The sequence below is a fragment of the Falco naumanni genome, chromosome 4 (genome assembly GCF_017639655.2).
Source record: "Falco naumanni isolate bFalNau1 chromosome 4, bFalNau1.pat, whole genome shotgun sequence".
Classification (NCBI taxonomy): domain Eukaryota; kingdom Metazoa; phylum Chordata; class Aves; order Falconiformes; family Falconidae; genus Falco; species Falco naumanni.
The window spans coordinates 90,035,671-90,057,538 of NC_054057.1; the positions used below are offsets into that span (position 1 = coordinate 90,035,671).

General features: G+C 44.2%; 1 protein-coding gene and 1 long non-coding RNA gene across 4 annotated transcripts in view; one reads left to right on the top strand and one right to left on the bottom strand.

Annotated features, from left to right (window-relative positions):
- GRM7 (glutamate metabotropic receptor 7) overlaps nucleotides 1–21,868 on the bottom strand; it is a 304,882-nt gene that overhangs the window by 24,866 nt on the left and 258,148 nt on the right. The window contains exons 9-10 of one of the 3 annotated variants that reach the window (XM_040593476.1): nucleotides 7,218–7,464; nucleotides 1,423–1,515 (exon numbers count right to left, since the gene is read on the bottom strand). In XM_040593476.1, coding sequence (XP_040449410.1) covers nucleotides 1,445–1,515; nucleotides 7,218–7,464 — 318 coding nt within the window. In that variant the 3' untranslated portion in view covers nucleotides 1,423–1,444. Of the gene's footprint in view, nucleotides 1–1,422; nucleotides 1,516–7,217; nucleotides 7,489–21,868 lie in introns of those variants that run through there. The other 2 variants (XM_040593477.1, XM_040593478.1) reach the window with 2 other exon arrangements.
- Nucleotides 14,413–19,301, top strand: LOC121087941. The gene is made up of 3 exons (XR_005827792.1): nucleotides 14,413–14,499; nucleotides 15,428–15,620; nucleotides 15,818–19,301. It is a non-coding gene; the product is annotated as an uncharacterized LOC121087941 (long non-coding RNA).

A 21,868-nucleotide genomic window follows, 5' to 3' on the forward strand; every position in this document is an offset into this window, starting at 1 on the left:
AGAAATCTGTGTGAGCTCGTAATCCTTTTAATTTTAAATGGTTCTTAAATTTTATTTTTTAAAAACTGATTTTTCCTGAGATTTGGTGCATCTTCTACTTCTCTCCTATTCTTCTCATCCCCTTCCTTTAGCAATTTCATCTTCCCTTAGTTGCCCTTTCCTCTTTCACATTTGATCTGCAATAACGCTTTGAGTGGCCCCTTCTCCTCTGCGACTGCTTTGTTGTATTTCCCTCAACACCAGCCACCATCAACCTTTCTGACTGGGGCTCTCTGGCGAGGCAGGTTGTCCTGATGTTCATAAAGAGCTTCACACCTTAAATAAGGCTTTCTGCCTGAGCTGTGCCAGTTAGAATAATGGGCGTGATTCAAATACAATAAAAAGCAATTTGAACACTTCACAAGAACTTGAGTTGAATTGAAAGTGGAGCTGTGGCACTTTGCACCAGCTAAAGATATTAGTATTTCTTTTCCTGTGACTCAGAGACTCAATTCAAGCAACACCCCTACCTTTGCTGATGTAAGTCCTCACCTATTAGGGACCAGCTAAACATTCTGAAGGCGGTATAGAGCAATTTCTTCTGGCACCAACTGCACAGTACGGCAGTAATGGGCCAGCACCCTTCACACCTGGGCAAAGCCCCGAAGGAGCCTGCAAAGCCACCTGAGTGGGACTGCAGATATGAGAAATACTGATTAACGGTTATTAGTTATTAGTCTCCAATATCAAATGCTTTCTCATTCCTCTAATGTCACTAGCAAAGCAGTAATTCCTGGCTGATCAAGTCACAAATACAAAATCAGCTCACAAGATCACAGCGTAGGCAGTCACAACACTCAGAAAAAGCCAGCCCTCAAAAATTGTTCACTCGTGGCTATACAGGAGCGGTCACTGTGAACACCCATGGTGAAAAAAAATATTTTGCCAACTTTTCTTGAGCCATTTATAATTTTAGAATGAAGAAGATTGCTCACACGTTAGCAAATGTTATTTTTATGCTGCCAGGCAACACTGCTGGTAAAGCTGCTAGAGATGACTCAGAAAACGTTTTGTTAGTGGTTAGATCTGATTGCCATAATTAACTATAGATCTTTTGTTTGTTCCTTTTTTGAATTGTTATCAAATATCTGCATCTTCAAAGGCTTTACTGGGATCCACCTCCACTGGTGGGAAGTCGATCACCCGCTTTGTTTGGCTGGGGCACAGCACAGGGATGAGGATCACCCAAGTCCCAGGTCCCCCCTTTTCAAAGCAAGTCCTCCACGTGGGAGCTGTCGGTAATGGATCTGTGAACAATTTTTAAGTTAGATACTGGTTTTAACATAACTGCACTAATGCACATTGTTCATTTATTCATGTATATAATCATCATCATCATCATCATTTGAGAATAAAGTAATAAGAAGCTAGATGTTTCCTTACCTTTTTGGAAAGCAGGCAAAAGCTATACAGTAGGTGGAAGAGTGTACCAAGTAACAGATTTTTGAACACTCTTTCTTACAGGTGGTATGCAGTCTACAGGAAAAGTAAATACAATACGTCTGTTCACAATAAACTCTTCAACTTTTGCCCTGTCACGGAGGCCATGACATTAATCCAACTGAAGAGCTCAGATTAGAGCAGCAATAGTGGAAGGCTGAGAGGCGCCACTGTATGCAATTAACTCTGGGTTAGAAATAAATTAACCAGTTCACAGAAGTTCAGGTACCTCTGAACATGGGAGCAGCTGCTCAGAAAACAGCCGGTCAGGTTGATTTTGTTTTCTTTTTTCTTTTTCACCTCTCCTCTGAACAAACCCTAGAACATTTTGGCTTTAGTGTAAGGCTTCCCTAGTCCTTGCCCACCCATGCCGTCACCCTCAGGTTCCTGGGCATCATTGACATCCATTTCAGTTTTTCCCTCAGAAAGATGGGAGTAGGCAATGTCATGCCAGTGATGTTAAGGACAAGCAGGTGTGAATACACAAACACACCAGGACACAGCATGGGCACGTTTGCACAGTGCATCTGCACGTCTGTCTGAGATGGGAGATGGTTGTGCTCCACACACTCTCCAGCTGGGAACCCACAAAGCCAGTGTCCATTCTCACAGCAGGGAGCAAAGCGAGGATGGACACACACTGCTCTCGCTGCCACTGCGGCAGAGGACCTGAGAGCACACAGGGAGGTGCAGTTTTAAAATGGAAACATGCAAACGGTGCCTGGTCTGTTAGGGGACAAAGGGCAGCGACTGCACTTCACTACTGAAAACTGAATCCACTGCCATGTAAAGTTGTTTTAATGCTAAATAAAGGAGAAAGAGAAAAAGTCATCCTGAATATGTCTGTACAGGTACTGAGCCCTCAAAGCACCTGATAATTTAAAAGTCCAACAAACATAACACAGCTAAAAATTATACCAAAAATTCTAAGGTGACACCTTTCCTTTGCCACATGTCAACAATTCTCAGATGAACTCCTCAGGGAAAGTGGACCTCCTCCCATGAACTGCTCCACCTTTCCAACCCTTGCTGGTCACTTTGATGCACTCCGTGTCTTTGCCACGGGGATGCTGCACGCCTCCTGCCCACAACCACCTACTACTGGGCTACTCTGCACTACTCATCTTGGTCTCAGAGCCATTTTCATAGATGGTGAGATCTTTCCCATGAGATTGAAAACGGGAACACTGGAAGATCAACACTCCCTGTGCTGCCAAGTCCTGAAAGACCCTGACCCTACTCCTGCAAGAAATCATCTGCCCAGAAGAGTCACTGGCAGGAAGCACTAGGCAGCTCAGCATCCTTCTCACGGCTGCTTCTAGGGGGAAATGCATGAAAGCAAATGCCCTTCCAGTAAGGTCCGCCCATCCAGCCTCTGGGAAGCATAACCTCCATAACCTCCTCACTACCAAACAACCAGGATGTCTATTTCCCCGTTGCTTTGTTCAGTAAAGCCATGATTTACAACAAGTTGCTAGGGAAAAGGAGTAATTACGTGTAAATCTCAATATAAGTTAAGGGTTGGAGGTTCAAATGTTTTTCCCATAGTTTGACACTACTCTTGCAGCAGAAACACAAGCAGCCAACCGAGAAGCAGCACTCACTACCTGTTCAACTTCAGACTCAATGAGAAGCATCTTCTCAAGTAGTTTGAAATTCAGCCAAGGACACATGAGAGCAGAATGAACTCGCAACAAGGATGGAAGCTGCTGTGCACCCATGTCTGCTCACCTGAATCTGCCGCAAACACGTATTAGCAGGAAAACGCTGTTGAACGAGTCAAAGCATGCACGTGACAGCAAATTGGAATGATTAAGAGAGTTTTCATGAGCAATGCACTTTTACATCAAAAAGCTTGGCCTTAATATATCCCACTTGGTATGAAAGTTCTCCCAGGTCATGGCTGGGGAGCTCAGCCTGTGAAATTTCTTGCTTCCCTTATAACCTAACATAAAGCTGCAACAGTGAGTCCCTATTCCTCCTGATGGGTGGGATACAAGGCCACTGCATTTCCAGTGATTTTCCTCCCATGTTAATGTCATTTCTTCTTTCACACTCACACTAAACCCCAGTGCTTGAGCCCAGCTCTCCCTAGTGCTTAGCACATTTTTTCCGAGCTCAGATTCCTGCAGATCACCGGAGAGCTGTGTGCAGCATTTCCACACAATGCTCAGCACCGTGCTGAGGACCACCTGCTCTTGGAAAGCCGCTCAGGTAATTTATAGGCATTCCAGTTCCACATGTGCATCTTCAGTTCATTAGGCATTCTTTTAAAGGCCTACTAAATCACGGAGATTTTTTTCAAGGCTGTTTTTCTGCAAAACCATCCACCTTGTGCTTTTGGTTCTGGCTCTGGTATATAAGTAGGCCAGGCCATAAATTTGGGCTTAGTCACTGAATTCCCCAGTGTTTGGAGGTACATGAATCCTGTGCTGGTGGCTCAGTTTTAATTGGTTCTTAGGTGATATGAAATATTTGTTTGTTTTCAATAGAAATGGCAACTCCAGTCTCCAGTACCTGAGCAAGCCATGAACAGCAGCATCACCAGGAAATATAATAGAAAATCAAACTGGAAAACCCAACTGTACTTTTCCACTTAGGAGAAAACACTTGGTAGCTAAGCCAGATCAGCATCTAAGTTAGCTTTGCACTGTGCTGATGAGTCTCCGACTCATCCTTAAATCCCTTCAACTACTTTGCTTGCAGCCTCACCCAGCGGGTGCCGGCGGAGCCCAGGACAGAGCCAACAGCCAGAACGTCCCATCCCGGTTCGTCCCACAGCAGCCGTCACAACCAGGGAGGTGCCTGCCGCAGCCCGCCAGCTGCCCTCCACAGCTGCAGGGAGACGTTAGCTAGCCTTAGTGGATCAAATCCAATTGTAAAGAGACAGATACTGAAAATATATTATTTTTGTTTTCTTTTGAAAGACAGTATTAGAGTTTTTTTGGGTTTTTTGTTTGTTTGTTTGTTTTAATGCTCCTAGCGCTGATGCAAGCATTTGGGGCAAATTTTTATTCACATTTCCTATTTTCCAATTGGTAAAATTCCAAAAATTTCCCCACCTACTGTATAAAGGTGAGGTTTTTAAAAGTTAAATTGCTATGAAAACATCAAAACCTTATTTATTTATGGATATCATATGCAAAATTTCACTGAAAATGAAGTTTGGGGAGTTTTGCTTAGATGACATTGCTTTTTTCGAGCTTATTAACATAGTTTTTCTTTTTTCCACCTAAAAATGGAACTGTTTTTTCAACAAAATACTCAAATTAAAAAACCCAAACTCCTCAACTCAGGTATTCCATGAATTACTTGCACAGACACATGCTAAATGCTCCCCAATTAGGGGGCTGACTGACAACCTGTTGAACGCTATAGGAAAGCTCCCATTAACTGCAGCAGTAGCCTATGCTGGCACTAAATGTACCCAAATACTTGAAGTACAGCAGTAGTTTCTTTCATTTGATTTTCTAATAATTTTTATTAATACACATATCCAGGGAATGAAATAGTAGCAGTAGGTGCAGCTGATGATATGAACAGATGGTACCATATATATAAATAATCAAAAGATTTAAGAGAAAATTTATTTTCTGAACCATAAAAATTTTAAAAGCCCAGTACTTGGGAGAAAGACATATAAATTAATACTATTGCACATTTCCTGACTGGCTAGGTTGAATAAACAAATTTATATGCTTTGGAATCCTACATGTAAGCAAACGAGTTCACAGAAAGCAGCTTCCCTTCACACACACCAATTTCGAAGTTATGAGGGCTTCACTCCCAGTTTACCCAGTTTTGCTCCTGACTTTACCCCAGCTTTAAATCAGTGTTAAGGAAACCAGGCTGAAGACTGGATGCTTAAGGCAGAAAGTGGTACGTCTTGACAAGCAAGGGGTTCTGTTCCTTACTGCTGCTCCTGCCTCTTAAAAACATCTTCTAGTCTGTAGTCCTGGATGAAAAAATGTTGGATTTTACCAGAAGCTTGGGGGTTTAAGACAGCAATATTTCTTTTTAATAAACATATCCTAGGGGAAAATTTTACTGTTCTTTGAGGGGGAAATATTCTCAGAAGTCTGAAAACAGCGACAAGATGCAGCGCAGGAGAATGAGACCAGCAGGGGAAACCCAGCGCAGGCAACCCCCCAGCTGCAGTTCCCACCGGGCTCTACCGCTGCTTCTGTGCTGAACATTTCATCATCAGAACTTCTCTGCTTTCTTGTTGTTCAGGTCTTTGAGTGGGAATTTGTGCATTATGATTTTTCTGGAGGAGAAACTAATTCCAACTCAGTAGACCAGAACAGCAATTAGCAACACACACTCACCTGCCCTTTCCCAGCTGCCTTTCACAATCCCCCTCCCTCCTCCTCCTTCCTCTCCCTCCATCCTCAAAGGTCTTTTCCAAGCTGGCCATGGCAGCAGCCCTCCCCAAACACCTGGGGAGCAGTGGGAGCCGCGCGCTGGAGGCTCAGACCTCAGCAGCCACCTTGCGGGGCAGGCGTAGAGCCCCAAGCCCGTGGGAGGGCTCCCCTCGCCCTGCGCTGTGTCCCCCAGCGGAGATGTGACTGGGCAGAGGGCTCTCTGCCCCTGCTCCTGCTGGGCAATACCCCAGCGCAGGGAACGCATTTCTTCCCTCTCGCAGTGAGGGCTCTGTTCAGTGTGACTGGAGGAGGCATGATGTGGTCCTTACTTGATGAGAAGCATTTCCTTCCTACCTCACGTCTGAATCAGAGTTCAGATGGTTCAGCTTCCAAAAACAAGTTTTGCTTTTCCAGTTAGAATATATTTTGTATACCTGCACGATAAGGCAACGGGGAAAAATACTCAAGGGATGAATAAAGGGAGGAAAAGTGCTGTGTCAATAATTTGCTGGCTGTTTCCACTTCACTTTGACAGCAGAGTTTCTGCTTTGAGGCAGATATTCAGATGGCAGTTAATAGACAAGAAGTGGCAGGGATTTCAGCAGCAAATGGATGAACAGATCACGGGCAAGGAAAGGGCATTTCTCCACATTCAGATCTGTTTTTCATAAAAACTGCAGACATGCCTAAACCTTTCCAATATGCTACAAAGTTGTGCAGCTGTCTCCTTCCTCAACTCCTTCCAGATTCAAATGCAAATCAAATTTGATGGCCTCAGTATGTAATTTTGTGCTACAATATACCATGTGATATGCATTAAGGAAACTGGAAGCATCTTTTTGATCTATCTTCCTTTTAAATCAGTGGCAAGATTTGCATTCGGACTGGATAAAATCCTTAAATGGGAACTTCAAAGATTGTGAGATTTTTGCAAAGAAACTTCGCAAGACATGGAATTATAACTGAGGTGAGCAGAGTTATCAGTGAGCTTGTTACTCATCCCTCCCTCCACCCTGGAAACTGCAGCCTGCCAGGGCTGGGTAGGTTTGAGATGACGCAGGCTGAAGGGTCTGGTACTCAGGGATTCTGCTGATCTCTTACTCACAGAGGAGGGAAAGGAGGAGTTACTCACAGCTACCAAGTATTTTGCTAGGAGTTTCTTTCAACCAGCGCAACTCAAAAAAGGGAGGAGGAGATAGAGAATTAAAAAAATAATACACATATATATATGTCTTACACACAGATATATATATGTGTGTGAGACATCAAAAATCTTTAACTGAGAAGGCCAAATAATACGAAGACCCTCAACCTCAGATATTGGTCCGTGCCTCCAAACGCGCAGCAGGCAGCGAGCAGAGCGGCGGTACTTACTGTTGGGGTCTACGTTCTCACACAGCTCCGTCTTGGCTTCACCGTTGGGCCTGTCACTGGGTTTGTGTGAGAGCCGTGATGACATGGTCGCCGCTGTGACCACAGCCTTGAAGCTGCGTTTCCGCTTCTGGACGTTTAGCTCAGGGTGGAAGATGATGATGTACACCTTCGGCATGTAAAGCATCCCCAGGGCCACTGAAGCACTTAAGTTCATGGATATTGTAAGTGTGGTAGTTTGTATGTAGAGCTAGGAGACACAACACATGAGACACTATTACAAATAAGATGACTGGGAAGAAGGCTGTAGTACTTCAAACATTAACTAATGGTTTAGAAGTAATTTTTAATGAGTTTGCAACCAAAGACGCGTGAGCTGAGACCTTTGCACTGCAAGCCACCGAGAGGTCCGTCACACATCGCCTTCCTGATATATCAACAGCCTCTTTGGAGGCTCAACGCCTGAAACATTCAGCATCCTTAACAATACAGTTTCTACTGTATGCTTAGGGTATAGCTTCTGTTTGTTTATTTAAAGAGTGAAGATCAGGTTTGGATTGAAATAACGCTGATATAAATTTAGATTTAGGTCTACTGTAAGTTAAAGAAGAGGAACTATAATAGTACAGGTTAGTAAGAAAATCTGACTTTTTTAAAAAATAATTGAGAAAGATTGTTGGTTTTTTTACTAAACTTTAATTCTCTACAATTCATTGGAAGACCTTTGAGAGATATACAATGATCTATGTGGTCATGTCATTCAGCTATGCTTATTGTGAAAAAATGGTATATATGCAAGTCAGAGAACAAGTACTGCCATGAGTATTCAAAGACACCACAAGGATTCAAAAATGTATTCTGCAAATACATAGAGGTAGAAAAACCTTTTTTTTTTAAAAAAAATCTTTTCAGAGAACACAATAGACAAACTAGAACAATTCTATTTAGCACAGCTAGAAGGCAGAGAGATGGCAGAGAACAGGTGTGAGGGAGCTGAAGAGGGAGCAAAGTCTCTGCAGGGCCTCTTCAAAAATAAATATACAGTAAATCTATATAGATGGGAAAATCATTACACATTGAGGGTGATTTCTTCAGAACACTGCTTCCTCTCTCCTCCTATCCAGTGCTAATCAGTCTGAATTTCTAATGGAAAAACTCCACCAATAAATATAATGGCAGAGTAAAATGCTGACTCTGCCCAGTTATTTCCCAATTCCCGTATTTAGAAAAATATGAATGTCTCCAGACTCGTGAGTTATATCTACAGAGCAGTTGCTATTACAGTGATTAAGACCACCACTGGAAGCAATAAAATGCCTTATAGAAAACATAAAAAATGTGCTGTGGGCAGATGTGTCTCCATACAAATGCAGACAAGCAAAAACCCATGTGCTGTCTCAGTTTCTATTTACTCATTATCCGAAGGAAATGACACCGCTGTTGTCACAAATTCTGCCAAAGTCAGGACACTGGGACACAGCACAACTCATCCAGCGAAAGGCCAAGGTATAACCATTTGAGGCTGGGAGGGAGCCCAAGGGGTCACCTCGTCTAAACCGCTGCCCAAGCAGCAGCCATTCCCACCAGAACCACCTCTGACAGGTCACCCTGCCTGCCCGTGTCCTAACCCCCCTCCGATGGGGTGTCACAGCCTCCTAATCCACCTGCAGAGCACTCAGGGCTCCAAAACTTCTGGTCTGTGCCTGAACGAAGCTGCTAACTGTCCTCTCCGGGTGGCATGGTGAGCAGGTGGCCACCACCTCCTCTGGCACCTTCTTTTATATATTTAAGTATCTACTGCCTTTGAGAGAACTTTTAAAGACCAGCACGGTGCCATGCAGCCCCTTGGTCTCTGGCAGGTGATGGGGTAATTCCTCCCAGCTGGAGCCACGGGGAAGACCCCAGGCCCTTCTGCCTGCCCCCACCTGGACTCTGCTGTTGACCCGCTGCCTCCCAGAGATGCCCAGACTGAGCCGGGGCTCTGCTGAAGGCCTCCTCGCCCGGCGAGTATTTTCTGAGTTTGTCTGACACCACTGCCGTGACACACGGTGTTTATTTTTCGCAGTCAGGTAGTGTCATTGCTTGCTGCTCTTCGCTCCAGAGTTACTACCTGGCTGGTTATTCCTCACCTTATACCTGACAGTTGAACGTTGTTAATGCTACAGATATATACTCTATACCTGTATATCCATGTATATAAGCACTATGCCTATTTGTCTTGTAAGAACATTTAAAAAAGAAGACAGTTCTCAATGCATTTGCTTCCCTGGAGCTGATCCTCCTTTCAGTTATGTTCACATAAATCAGCTGTAACGCAATTGGGGTCAAGTGCGTTGCATTGATATAAATAACATGGACCTAAATATTTATTAACTAAATGTAATAGCTAGAAGTGTAATACACAAAACATAAAATTTAAGGGCTGAAGGATAAACAGGAAGATACCCTCCTTATTTTAGTAAGCTTTGCAACTTACTACCAGCTTTTATCCTCGCAAAGTTAGGTAATTATAATTTCTGTTTTATGAAAAGCTCCTGCAATTGTTCCAGGAGCTGTAGGTATCTCTGAAGGCCAGGGAGGCGCCACGGACTGCATACCCGACAAATTACATTACACCAAGGGACCGCCTGCTTCCCAGCTCGGTATTCAGAGCACACATCTCTCTGCTAATACCAGGGAAGAAAGCTCGCTTAAATAATGTCTGCAGTCCTTCTGGTTCAGTCTGAAAAGGATGTGGCTCTGCAACACGCATTTAATAAGAATTAATTCTGTTTCTATATACAAGATATGTAACTAAACCTGGCAGGCACTGAATACCTACTGAGCAGGGTTACTGAACGCGATCTCCATTTCTACAAGGTTAGAAGAGATCTATGTCAGTGAAGAGCTCTGTCAGACACACAGAAGATGCATGGGTACTTCAAAGCGGTGTTTTGTTCCGCAGTTATCTCAAATGACTTGAACTCACAGAAAGTCTGTTCAACTAGCCGTATGGTGAAAAATGCACGGTAACGTTTTGCAGCTAACTCTTGATTCACTTTCCTAGAGCACATAAAAACCTTTATGCAGAAAGCAGAAATTTGAACCACAGGTAAAAATAAAATTTTTAAAAAAAGAACAGAAAAAAATGTGGATGGCACAGCACTGCCAGTGTGACACACGTAATTAGTTGTTTATGTTCCACAGACAGAATTAGCATATTTATGTTTGATTACAAATTTTCTCTGCCCAAATCCCCCTTCTCCTTCAGCATGGAAAACAACCACTCCCCATAGGGATTTTGATGAACTGGTCAGTTAAGCAAAAGAACTGTGTATCGCCACACTCACAGACACATACCTCTTAGACACACCGTGTGTGACAGCAACTAAAACCCCTAGTGAGGCAGGAGACGCCCTGTGCGTAAGAGCTACTTTTACAAGCCCCATCCAGCCAGGAGCTCTCAAATGGCTCCTCAGCAGCAGCATCTGGTACCTGCATGTGGCGTTTCTGAACTTCAGAACAGCTGGCAGGTTTGTGTGGGGATGTGCAGTACTAACAGTTTGCTCAGAAAGGAAAGGTAAGAGCAAGCGCAGTTCGCACACAGCAAGGGACGGCGGGGACCCCGCTTGCACAGCTCCTGTGGAACAGGACACAGCCTGCTCCGAGGCCACCTGCCCACGCGTGGCAGCCAGCTCCCGCGTTGGACGAGCCTGTACTCTGAGGTACGATCAGCCACCGGCACAAACCTGTCACGGGCGGCAGCGCTGTCCTGACATGGGTCTTTTGGGTGGGTGAGCAGAGTTTTCCGGAGACGTCACAGGATACTGCTCCCGAGAGCAGGTTTCTGCACCAGTGCTGGAGCACCTCCAGGGCCACACGCTATGGCTGGTGGCTTCCCGGCGTGGTTGCCAGTGGGCTACACCAGCGCGGATCTGCCTTACTCAGAGGTGACTTACCCTGGGGATGGTCTGACCCAGCGCTGTCCCCTTAATTCTGGGCTGCTGCGATTGCAAAAGCTGCAACCAGCTGAGTGCCAGTAATATTTTGGTATTGATTTTTATGTCCTTCTGCTGTTAAGGGGTTGAAGGTTAAATGATTATTTAGTCAACAGGGTCTTTTCAGTGTCATGCCAGCGAGGTTTCCTACCTTGCCTATGCTGATAGGAGATAAAAGGAAAGGGAGAAAAGAGCTTTTGTAGAACAAGGCAAAATGAGTGACACACAATGCTTCTCATGACAAATGGGAGCTTTATAAAGATAAGGGAAACTGATAGATATGCTTATTATGCAGAGCCTTAGTTTTATGTATTTTATCTCTGCTTTGTGGTTTTACCAGTCAAACATAAAAATGCAGTTTACATGAAACTATTTCATTTCTTATTCCACTTCTTCTGATAAACTCTCTGAAAGTATTGTAGATGAATGCAAATGGATGACTTAAAATACAAAGGATGAAGTTTAACCGACAATGTGAGTCTAGTAATTCATGCATGCCTTTTACAGCTGGCTGATGAACCTGGTAGTTTCCAAACCTGAGATCAACTGAAGAAATTAAGATGCAGATTTAGTGAGAGATGCTCAAACTTGACATGAATGAGAACTGGGATTGAGCTAAGCATTGCCAGTGGAAATCAAAGCTTTCTAAAAACAATGTACTTCAGTCTCTGTGAGCCCCCTCCCGTGGAGGGTGTGAAGCCACATTTGCCACGGCATAAGGACACAGCAATTCTGGAGGGTCACCCTCCCTCACATCTCTCGCCTTCTCTCTCTCAAGCAGCTTCTGAATTTTGACAAATTTTAACTTAAACTGAACACACTGCCGTTACAAATGCATCAGACTTTGAAGCAGTGCTTTGGAGAAAACTCAACCCCAAGGATATCATTCACATGCAAAGGCACCTAGATTTTATCATTCATTTTACATAAATGATTTCCATTTGAATTTTAGATTTCTACATTTTCCAGATTCTTGCTTTATTCATGCAAATTGTGAAAATTACCTTCACAACCTTGAGAGAAAATTAGACTGGTCTTGAATACACACGTCTAATAAGCAGCAATTTTTATAGAACAAATCATATCAATGGACCATTTTGCATGAGCTAGGCTTACTCCCAGACGTAAAGCACTGCAGGATCAGGCCGTTCAGTCTTTGCTAACCCAGCGGAGAGATTTCCAACTGCTGAGCCATAATAACTGAACTTAGAGCTGCAAATCTTAAAAAGTCTCCTTAGGAGTCAGAAATACTTTTTTGTAGGCTAATGTTTTGTATTCACAGTCTAATCAGGAGCAACTGCTCCTTTTATCTAATTCAGCTTTCTAATTATGCAGAGAATTGTGTTATTTTGTAATGTGGAAATAAAGTGGTAATGAGATATTTTTGGACTTGTGTTATTACAAACCAATTTATCTCACTTTTATATGGGAATTAAAACAAATGTTCTTACATATGAAGTAGACAGTTTATAAATCTCCCAGAAGGCTCTTCCAGGTCATCTGAAGATTTCATTCTCTACAGTATGTTGTGCAAATGTAAGAATGAGAAACATTTTTTAATAAAAATTAAAATTAGCTTCCACTGCATTATACGTTTGCAAAAATATGGAAAGCAGAAAGACTTGAATGCAAATGCACTCTCAGATATTTCTAGTGTCTAATGCCCCTGCCCACCCAAGCTACATCATTTTAAAGGCAAACAAAACACCAGAAAATATCTATTTTCCCGTGAAAGCTGTGCTGCTTGATGTTACAACGGCTTTGCTTAGGGAGGCCCACGGCCCTTGCACCTCCAGCAAAGGCGCTGGCCCCTTGGTACCCGCGCTGCTGCAAGGGGCTACAGCACATTTCTCGTGGAGCTGTTATCATGGTGGCCCACGGCCATGACCCGGGGCTGATGTCCCTGTATGAAAATCTCCAGTCACGAAGCACCCCTAAACCTGCAGTAATTTGAGAGCGTCCTGGGAGCCAGCTGCTGCTGGCCGCCTTTTGGGACCCTCCCTGCCCCACCAGCTCAGGCTCTGCGTGGCAGGGAGGACAGGCTGCAGCCGCAGCTCTGCACGGGCTGCCTGGGGGTGAAGGTCCTCCGGTGTGACCCCTCCTTTTGGCAGCACCGTACCCTCAACTGGAAAACACCCAACCCAGCTGTAAAAGCAAACACCATTCTCATTTCCTTAGACAGCTTGATTTATGTTAAGTTTCAGGCAACAGCGACTTTACCCAGGCAACCATGTCTTTCCACAAGGATTGTACACTTGTGTTGTCTGAGAAATATAAAATATTATGTGTGAAGCAGTCCTGTCAGCTCTCTTTACCGACCTGGCTCAGTAATCCTCTTTTCATGCCCCACTGAGGCTTTCCAGCAACCCGTGCACATCCCAGGTTCCTGTGGATACAGACATACACTCGCTTTCTTCACTTGGATGGTACCAGTTCAGCTGCAGATAATACCACGCCGCCCTGAAGCTTATCTACTGACGACTTCCAGGACCCCTGCCTCCATCCCCATCCTTTTAAGCATCATAATCTGCTCAAGCTGTCATTTAGCAGTGCCCTTTGGAGAATAGAGCAGTTTGAAAAAAAAACCCCCAAAAACTCTTTTCCTAGATTAGAAGGTTTTAGCAGCGCTTAGGGAAATTGGTTTCCCTTTCTTTTAAGCCAACATTATTTTGGAAGAAAACTACCAAACACCACAGGCCCCCTTCCCTGTGAACACCAGGCTCCAGCATTTTGGACAAAAGGGACAAACATCTGGCAAATGATCCAAAAGACAGATTTCCAGTTGCAGGAGGTCAGTTAATAGATGAGAGGCAGTGACTGCACCACTTATCTGCTGTTCTAACCTACTGCTCCTAATGGTATTAATATAATCCACACTGTAGCAGTAGTTCATCATACTTCTATAGCATTTGAGGATTTTACAGGCAGATAATGCATGCGGGTGCCAGCACACATGATCTATACCTATGACAAACACCAAAGGTTGCAATGTCAGGCAGCCACATGTCACAATGTCAAATCAGGGCTCCCTGTGCTACGTTAACCTGGTCTCCTGCTACAGCCCACAGCTACGTGTCTGTTCCTCCAGACTCTCTTCATTTGTGGATGATTATTTAATACGCTTTTCTCCCCGCTTTTCAATCTGTTAATTCCACTGCTCAATAAGTATACCCTTTGATCCCTGTTATAAAGATATAATGCCTAGTTTCTTCATAAGATTTTTACAGGTTTTTGCCTGTCTGTGCTGCTGTACGGTTCCATGTGCACTTTTCACAGCATGCGGAAGACAACCATGTTCTTCTGCAGAGGTGAGCATCAGCACTGCTTCAGAACCACAACTCAACAGCAACATGAGACAGGCAACAGTATGTAAATCATGATGTTCACAAAGTTTTACAAATGACAACGGATGCTACCCAAGGGACGTTTGATAAACAAATCATAGTAGTTATACTGATTGCAGTTATTACTGTACAAAATAGCAAGGCACGCAAATAGCCTTTGTGAAATGTCTATGGGAATGTCACAGAATCAGTCATACCATTTAATTATAAATTCTGTGCTTAGTAATTATATGAAAGGTGACACCGAAGGAAATGATGGGATTTTAGTTTCAGAAAATTTCCCTCTAATGGTTGGTTGTTTTGCAAGCTGACAGCACTAGGGTGGCTTATCAAACACACACGGCTCATGAACATCCCTGTCTGAGCTGCTGCTGGTGCAGAGGCCAGGCTCAGCGAACGGGCTGCGCACCCCCAGAACACGAGGTGCATGTGGCATGGGGGACACGGAGGGTCTGGAGCACATGTGCAGCCCCATGACACTTATTTTATTTTATTTTTTTCCCCCCAAGCTGAAACCCGTGATTTTTCTACAGCTCAACAAGGAGCTTTGTGTGCCTCACAGGAATCATTTTACTGGCTGGTTGCAGCAGACCTGAGGTTGGATGCCTTTCATCAGTGAAAATAGTTGGTCTGTTAAGTTAGTGTCCTTTGGAAATTCTCACAATATTACATCTGGTAGATCAGAAAAAAAAACACAGGTTAACTTTGTGGATATATTTCAGTGTAACGGAAAAATAAAAATAGTTCCACAGAAACAGCAAGTACCCACAGAGTAACATCGCCATTCCCTTGGAGATATGAAAGTAAAGAAGATTAAAGTTTGGAAAGTAGCCCCCCAAATTACCTTCCTTTTACACCCAGTAATAACAGTTGCATCTCACTCTTTTGAAAGGTCATCAGCTATCTGTGGGCCCTCACTAAGCAAGGTCTTGTATCAGCGCAGCGCTGAAATCCAGCAGCAGGAGCAAAAATACTTGTCTTGCGGTGGCAGCTCTGCTGTGACGAGGGGGGATGCGGAGTCTGAACCCCCAGCCAGGCACCTGACCGCTGGCACAGCCCCATGAAGGGGAACAGCAGAGAATTCGGTAAGCCCAGCAAAAAAACTTCTCACACAGGCAGGGAGAAATGTATTGCCTTTGAATTATTTTTTTGCCAGGGCAGTTGAAGACAAGTCTTTCTCCCAGCAGGTTCAATATGCCTTTGAAGGCTTTTTTTTTCTTTTTTTTCTTTGCTAATAATAAAATGACTAAATATTACAGACTGTTCTGTGCTTTTTTTCCAGATGTGATCTCTGCATTTACCCTCACAAAATAGAAATGTAGACTTCCAAATAAACTACAGAAGTAATAACTAATAGATCATCGCAAAAACATTGTGTGCCCAGTTGAGTTTCTTTCATGCACTTAACCAGAGACAATTATTATTGCTACTAAGAGAACAAGGGGGGAGCTGATAAAAGATTCAGATGTGAAGAATTGCCACTGTTGAAGCAGAAAACAAAACAGCATTAATCTCTTCCAGAAACTAGCCAAGCCTTGCATGTTACATACACTGCAACAGCGACGCATCAGCCGGGTTTCCACAACTGCATCGCCAAAGGTGACCAAAAGCAAAGTGCCCGTTAGCGGGAAGTGTTACATTTAATGACAATATTCAGCTGTCCTGGACAAGCAAACACACAGGGGACTCAGTCTAAGAATTACTCCTGTAAATGGTGGCTTCAAGGACTATAAATAACCATTCGCTATTGCCCAGTTCTGTTCTGCTTCTGGGAGGGATTAAAATTCAGTGTTTGCCTGCTGCTGTGGGAGCAGTAAATGCAACACATGGCATGGAGTCTGGGCTGGGCAATGGCAGAAGCTTGAAGGCATCACAGGCCAGCTTTCCCTGGGGTACAACGGGTACGTGAACACAGACGTGAGTGTGCGCTCACCCTCGTCAGTCTTTGCACAACGTGTGACCTCAGACACCCTTTCACCCTATGGCAAAACACGCATCTCCTTTAACCTCAACGATGCAACATAGCCTACTTCACCGATGTGGTCTTCTTCCTGACATGCATCAGCTTCAAAACACACCTGCAGAGGGGCAAAGATCTTTCTACTTTACCCGGACAGCCGTCAGAAACTATCGCGACGGAGCAGGACCCCCCTGAAGCGCACACTGCTGAAACGGGTCACACGGGGACTTCCACAGGTGCTTTCCTGAAGCATCACCGTAGACGTGATGCCCCACAACAGCGGCCGGCTGGTGGCACGGTCGGCTGCATACCGAGGGAGTGAGATTTCCTCGGACAGAAGAATCTAAAAGACTGACTCGCTGAGGGCAAAGTCGGTGTCAAATCAAGGAGCTGGATGCTCCTGGAGATGTCACCATTGTAACTGCAAGCCCAGGACCCACACCAGGTTCCTGCGAACAGCATTTCTAAGCAGAGGGTAACCCCCTCACGCTTACCTTAGCCAGCCAGTTGTGAAACACCCACGTTCACATCCTGCACTCTGCAGGCCTGTGCCCTCAGGGCCCTCTGCCCACCTCTGCCCCTGCTCCAGCACATGTTACTGCAGAAGGATGCTCTCACTCCCGCTCATGGTGGTGAGGATGGCCGCTTCTGAGGGGCACACAAGAAGCATCACTGTCACTCGCAGGATGCCACACAGGCTGCGAGCAACGACGGCCACCTGCAGAGTAACCACAGCTGCTTCAGAAATGGAGCTGCCCCTGCCCAAAGAAACCACCGATGATAAAGCGAGCTTTGATGTTGGATCTGATATTTCTGGCCACCTGAGGACAGCCTGTGATGTTCTGAAAAGCTGCTCTAAGTCACATCACGAAGTAGAGAGGTCTGGGAGAAGAACATGCCCAGGGCCATGAAATTCCCCTCGTCGCAGACAAGCCAGATGGGATCTTGTTCCCTCCTTATGATACAGTAAAACATGACAGACATCGATGAACAGGTATCAAGCTGGGAGAAAGAGCAAGAGTGTGATAATGCTGATAAACCTTCAGATGTGCTTACAAACACCGTCACGTTTGCTGCTCCTGGTGGTTACTAGCTTGGCAACAACAACATTATACACCGGAGTTATGCAGGTAATGGGTGTGATGCATTATGTTTCAATATGTTCCTAGCAGCAGGAGGCTTAGCATACAAAAGGGAAAACTGGGGTCACGTTCTGAAAGATTACCACCTGCAGAGGCCAAACGCAAAGGCAGACAGTATGGCAGTAAACAGGTCTAAAAGGACTAATTTCCTATTCCCTCTGCCTGCACCATAAAACTGTTGCTTCTAATGTCACACTGCCAAAGTCAACTTAAATTTTCATGTCCTAAGAGCACCTGACACATCTAGTTCTTCAGCTTGCATTTCACAGGCAAACATGTAGCGTAAAGATGAAGTCAATGTATGTATTTGAAATATATCTCAGCTAGTCGAGCTAAATATTTTATACAGCTTGTTCCCTTACAATAGGAACTTCTTATGCAAGAAATCTGCATACCTCAGAAAAAATAAATATTTATGGACTATATCCATAACTTGTATGATAATTCAAAATACCAAATGTTAAAAGCACTTGCTCTGAGGGTTATGATGCAGAGGCAGGAGGAGGAGGAATTTTGCCTTTCCAGCCTGTGAGAGAAACTCTAGTAGCTTATCTAGAAGGAAATTAAATTAGTTAGATAATTGGTCAGAGCAATGATGGAAAAGCATGTTGCTGCTTTCAAAGGGCATAAAAAAAAATAAAATTGAAGCAGTATCAAAGACAATCCCACAGGTGGAATGATTTATACTGACTATATCCAGCAGAGATTCCACATGTGCTGGCAAAAAGAGCTGTCTTTACCTGCCCTATAAGTTAGAGACAATAAAGATGCCTGTGAACTACTTCAGACCATTTGGGAGTTGCTCAGCCAAGAAACGAGCTGCAGTGGCCCTGGCTTAAGTCAACAAAGGATTAAAGTTGCGAATTGGTGACTCCCTGGAACTGACTTTATGAGGATTTCTGAATTCTGTTGTCTCTTTGAAGTAGAAATCTGTCAGAGAAGGATGTGCCAGCACAGTAGCCTTCTTGCAAGGACAATAATATTTGAAGTGAGGTCCGTGTTATCTCCACCACTGCAATCGGACGAAGTTCTGTCTCCTTTGGGACTCATCTGCTTCTGGCCACACAGCAGTGCTCTGCAACGCTGCTGTCCTGGGCATGGTGACGAGAAACGTGTGTCCTACTGTGGACACGAGGGCGGTGGGTAGGCAGCTGGAGGTGCTGGCTGGGCTGTGAACCACGTCCAGGTTACAGCAAGGATGAACCCTCCCAGTCCTTACTGTTAACACAGGTAATGGCGATGGAGAGCCGCGAAACAGCTGCACGTACCTCTCCTTGCATTCCTCTTCTGTGCTAATTACGTGTCCGCAAGCTGACAGACATTGGAATGTGAAATGGATGAGGTTTTCCCAGAGGGATCTCAGCTATGTGCTGTCATCCAGTGCCCATGTCTGTCCACAACAGCAACATCCCACCGAATCATTTCACTTGGGTCACCGAAGGGTCTTCAGGTGATAAGAAATTGCAGTCACAGCTGAGTATAGCTGTACTTCAAGCAGAGACAGAAGCAAATAGCTCAAGAAATCCCATTATCAATCCTCAGAACTGGCTAATATCTCTTGCTTGACATTCGTGTTTGTTATAATAGCTATAAAATAAGTTACACATCACTAAAAGACAAACAGAAAGTGCAACAGAAGTAATGTACGTCCCCAACTTCTATTATTAAAATAATGGCTTTTCCCTCTCTCACTGGCTGAGCACTTAGCTTTTTTGAGCTAGGAATAATTCTTCATCTGTCACTTTAAAAAAAAAAAAAAAAAAAAAAAAGAGAAAGCCTTCATTTCATTCTTCACCTTCACTGCTGCACTGCTAAATTGACTGACATACAATCTTGGCATTTCAGGGTATTCAGTGCCAGACTTCAGCTGCTGTTATAAATCATATTTCTCCACACTTATTGCATTTTATTCATTTTATACATGACCAGAGATTAGAGTTCAAATGAAATAGATTTTGCTATCCTTCTTATATTCCAAACGTCACTAGTCTAGAAATCTTTAATTTTACTCACTTCAACTACTGAATAATTCAATGTAAAAGGAGAATTCCCCCCAGCACGGTCAGTTGGAGATTTTGAGCAGAACCATGCGAGGATGCTCTGGCGGCGCTGCCCTGCATCCTCGCGCGGGCCGAGCCCTGGCAGCAGCCGGGGTGTCTCCTGCGGGTCCCGCATGGCAGCGCCGGGCCAGCAGCTACCCAGCCACGCTCCCGCCAGGGGAAGGTCAGGACCATGCCAAGAGCTGGGCACGCTCCAGCCTCCACCCTGCATGCTGGGGTTTGAGAAGGTATGATCATCAACTGGCGCTTTTCAAGCAATATAACCTCTGCAGTTACCAGAATCACTAACTTCTAGCCTCAGCTTTCCAGGGAATATTTTTGGAGGTGTTAAAAAGCCCCGGCTCTGAGGAACGCTGGCCGGCCGGCAGGGAGGCAGCGCCACGAGATCCTGAACCTCCCCAAAATATCGTGGGGATCAGACATCGCTCCTGATGGTGGAGACCCCGCAGCCTCAGCATGCTTACAATTCTTCCTTACCAAATAGTTGCTGAGTGAACATGAGGCAAAGCTGTCTCGCAATTGTTTGTAAATTATTAAGCTATTCTAGAAAAGCAACCAAACTCAGGCCATACAATTTCAAGGCAATTCCATTTATGTTAGATGGAGGAATAACCAAGAGTGAATATTCAGTGAAAGGTATTGATTATAAAAAGACAAACAAACCACAAGCTAATGTGTGTGCATAAGTAAACATATAGATGAGCAAGTAGACGAGGAACTAAAATATTATGGCCCTCATAGTCATGCATAATAAAACAATTTTATAGAAACTTTCACTCAGAGAAGATGCCTAGCTCTCTAGAATTTTACTTTGCAGTCATTCAGGATACAAGGTGCCAATAAATAGTTCAAGAAAAAGAAAAAAAATAGCTTTAAATGCTTAATTTCATGCCAATAGCACATTAAGGTCAACCTCTCTGATCAGCACACTACAAAATTAAACATTCTTAGAAGAGGTCTCTACGTGACCAAAAGAGGTGCTGGCATTTATTGGTCATGACAGGAAAACCTGAACCCATGTTTTGGTGTATCTGTCTTCCCACACTGGCGATATCTTTCCTGGAATAAAAATCCCAACATTCAGAGGAAATGAAGAGGAAGCATCTAAGCACAGCCACAGCTGCAGCCTGCCCTATGCTGCCAGCAAAGATGTGTCCAACGTTTATCACTCCAGCTCAAACCCTTACACGTGCAGAGAAAACCTCTGAAGAAAATTGTACCACAAATTGGCACTTGTGTATCACCAAGTGCAAAGACTTTTGACAAACAGAAATACAGATGTGCAAAGCATCAGTGGCCTGAGGCTACGTGACGTCCTGCTGAAAGAGTGCATCACACTGGGGTCTAAAGCCCAGAGCATCATTTTGTAGTGACGGCATGGCTCATGTGCTACAGCTTTCACATATGGCTGGATTCACAAGGGAACACAAAATAACTGAAATGAGAAATTACCTGAAATAACCACTGAAGCATACTGGTAACACATCCTAATTTCTCAAATCCTAAAAATTTAAGCTGCAGAATAATAATTGGCAAGTAAATCTCATTTTCATTTCTTCTTAAATGTCACTTTCATCTGCTGAAGCAAGAATGTTTATGTCCTTACAACACTGGCTTGGGATAAGGTTACACAGATGCCATATCAGCACAGCAATGCCTGTATATAAAAAAAAATTCCTATTTTAGCATTGGTGTAATAGTACAGCCCTTAGGAACAACACACAAGCTGTTGGTTATGTGTGATTGGAACAGGGATCCAAGGTGCTGCAGGTCTCACCCACCTATGGTCAGGGAAAACAGCAACCAGAGCACCAGCATGCCCAGTTCCTCCCCTATAGCTGACTTGACTTGCCTTCACGGAAGATCTACCATTTCATTCTTTATGCGGAAGACACAAATAAATATGGAAAAGTAACGGAATGACTTTTCTATTTATCTAGAAGCGGATCTCAGCTGGGAGTGAACTTTCTACCAGCACTGAAGTACACATTTATTCAGCAGAACTCCCACTGACCTTCTCTTCAGCCAATTCAAATGCAGACCTGCCAAGATAAAGGTACTCTGACCTCACTGCAGTAACTTCTCAGGATACACACACCCCAGAAGGACCAAGCTTTTCTTTTCTGTCCTTTGCAGGGAGCTACACGGAGCCTTTTGGAAGCTGCATGAGA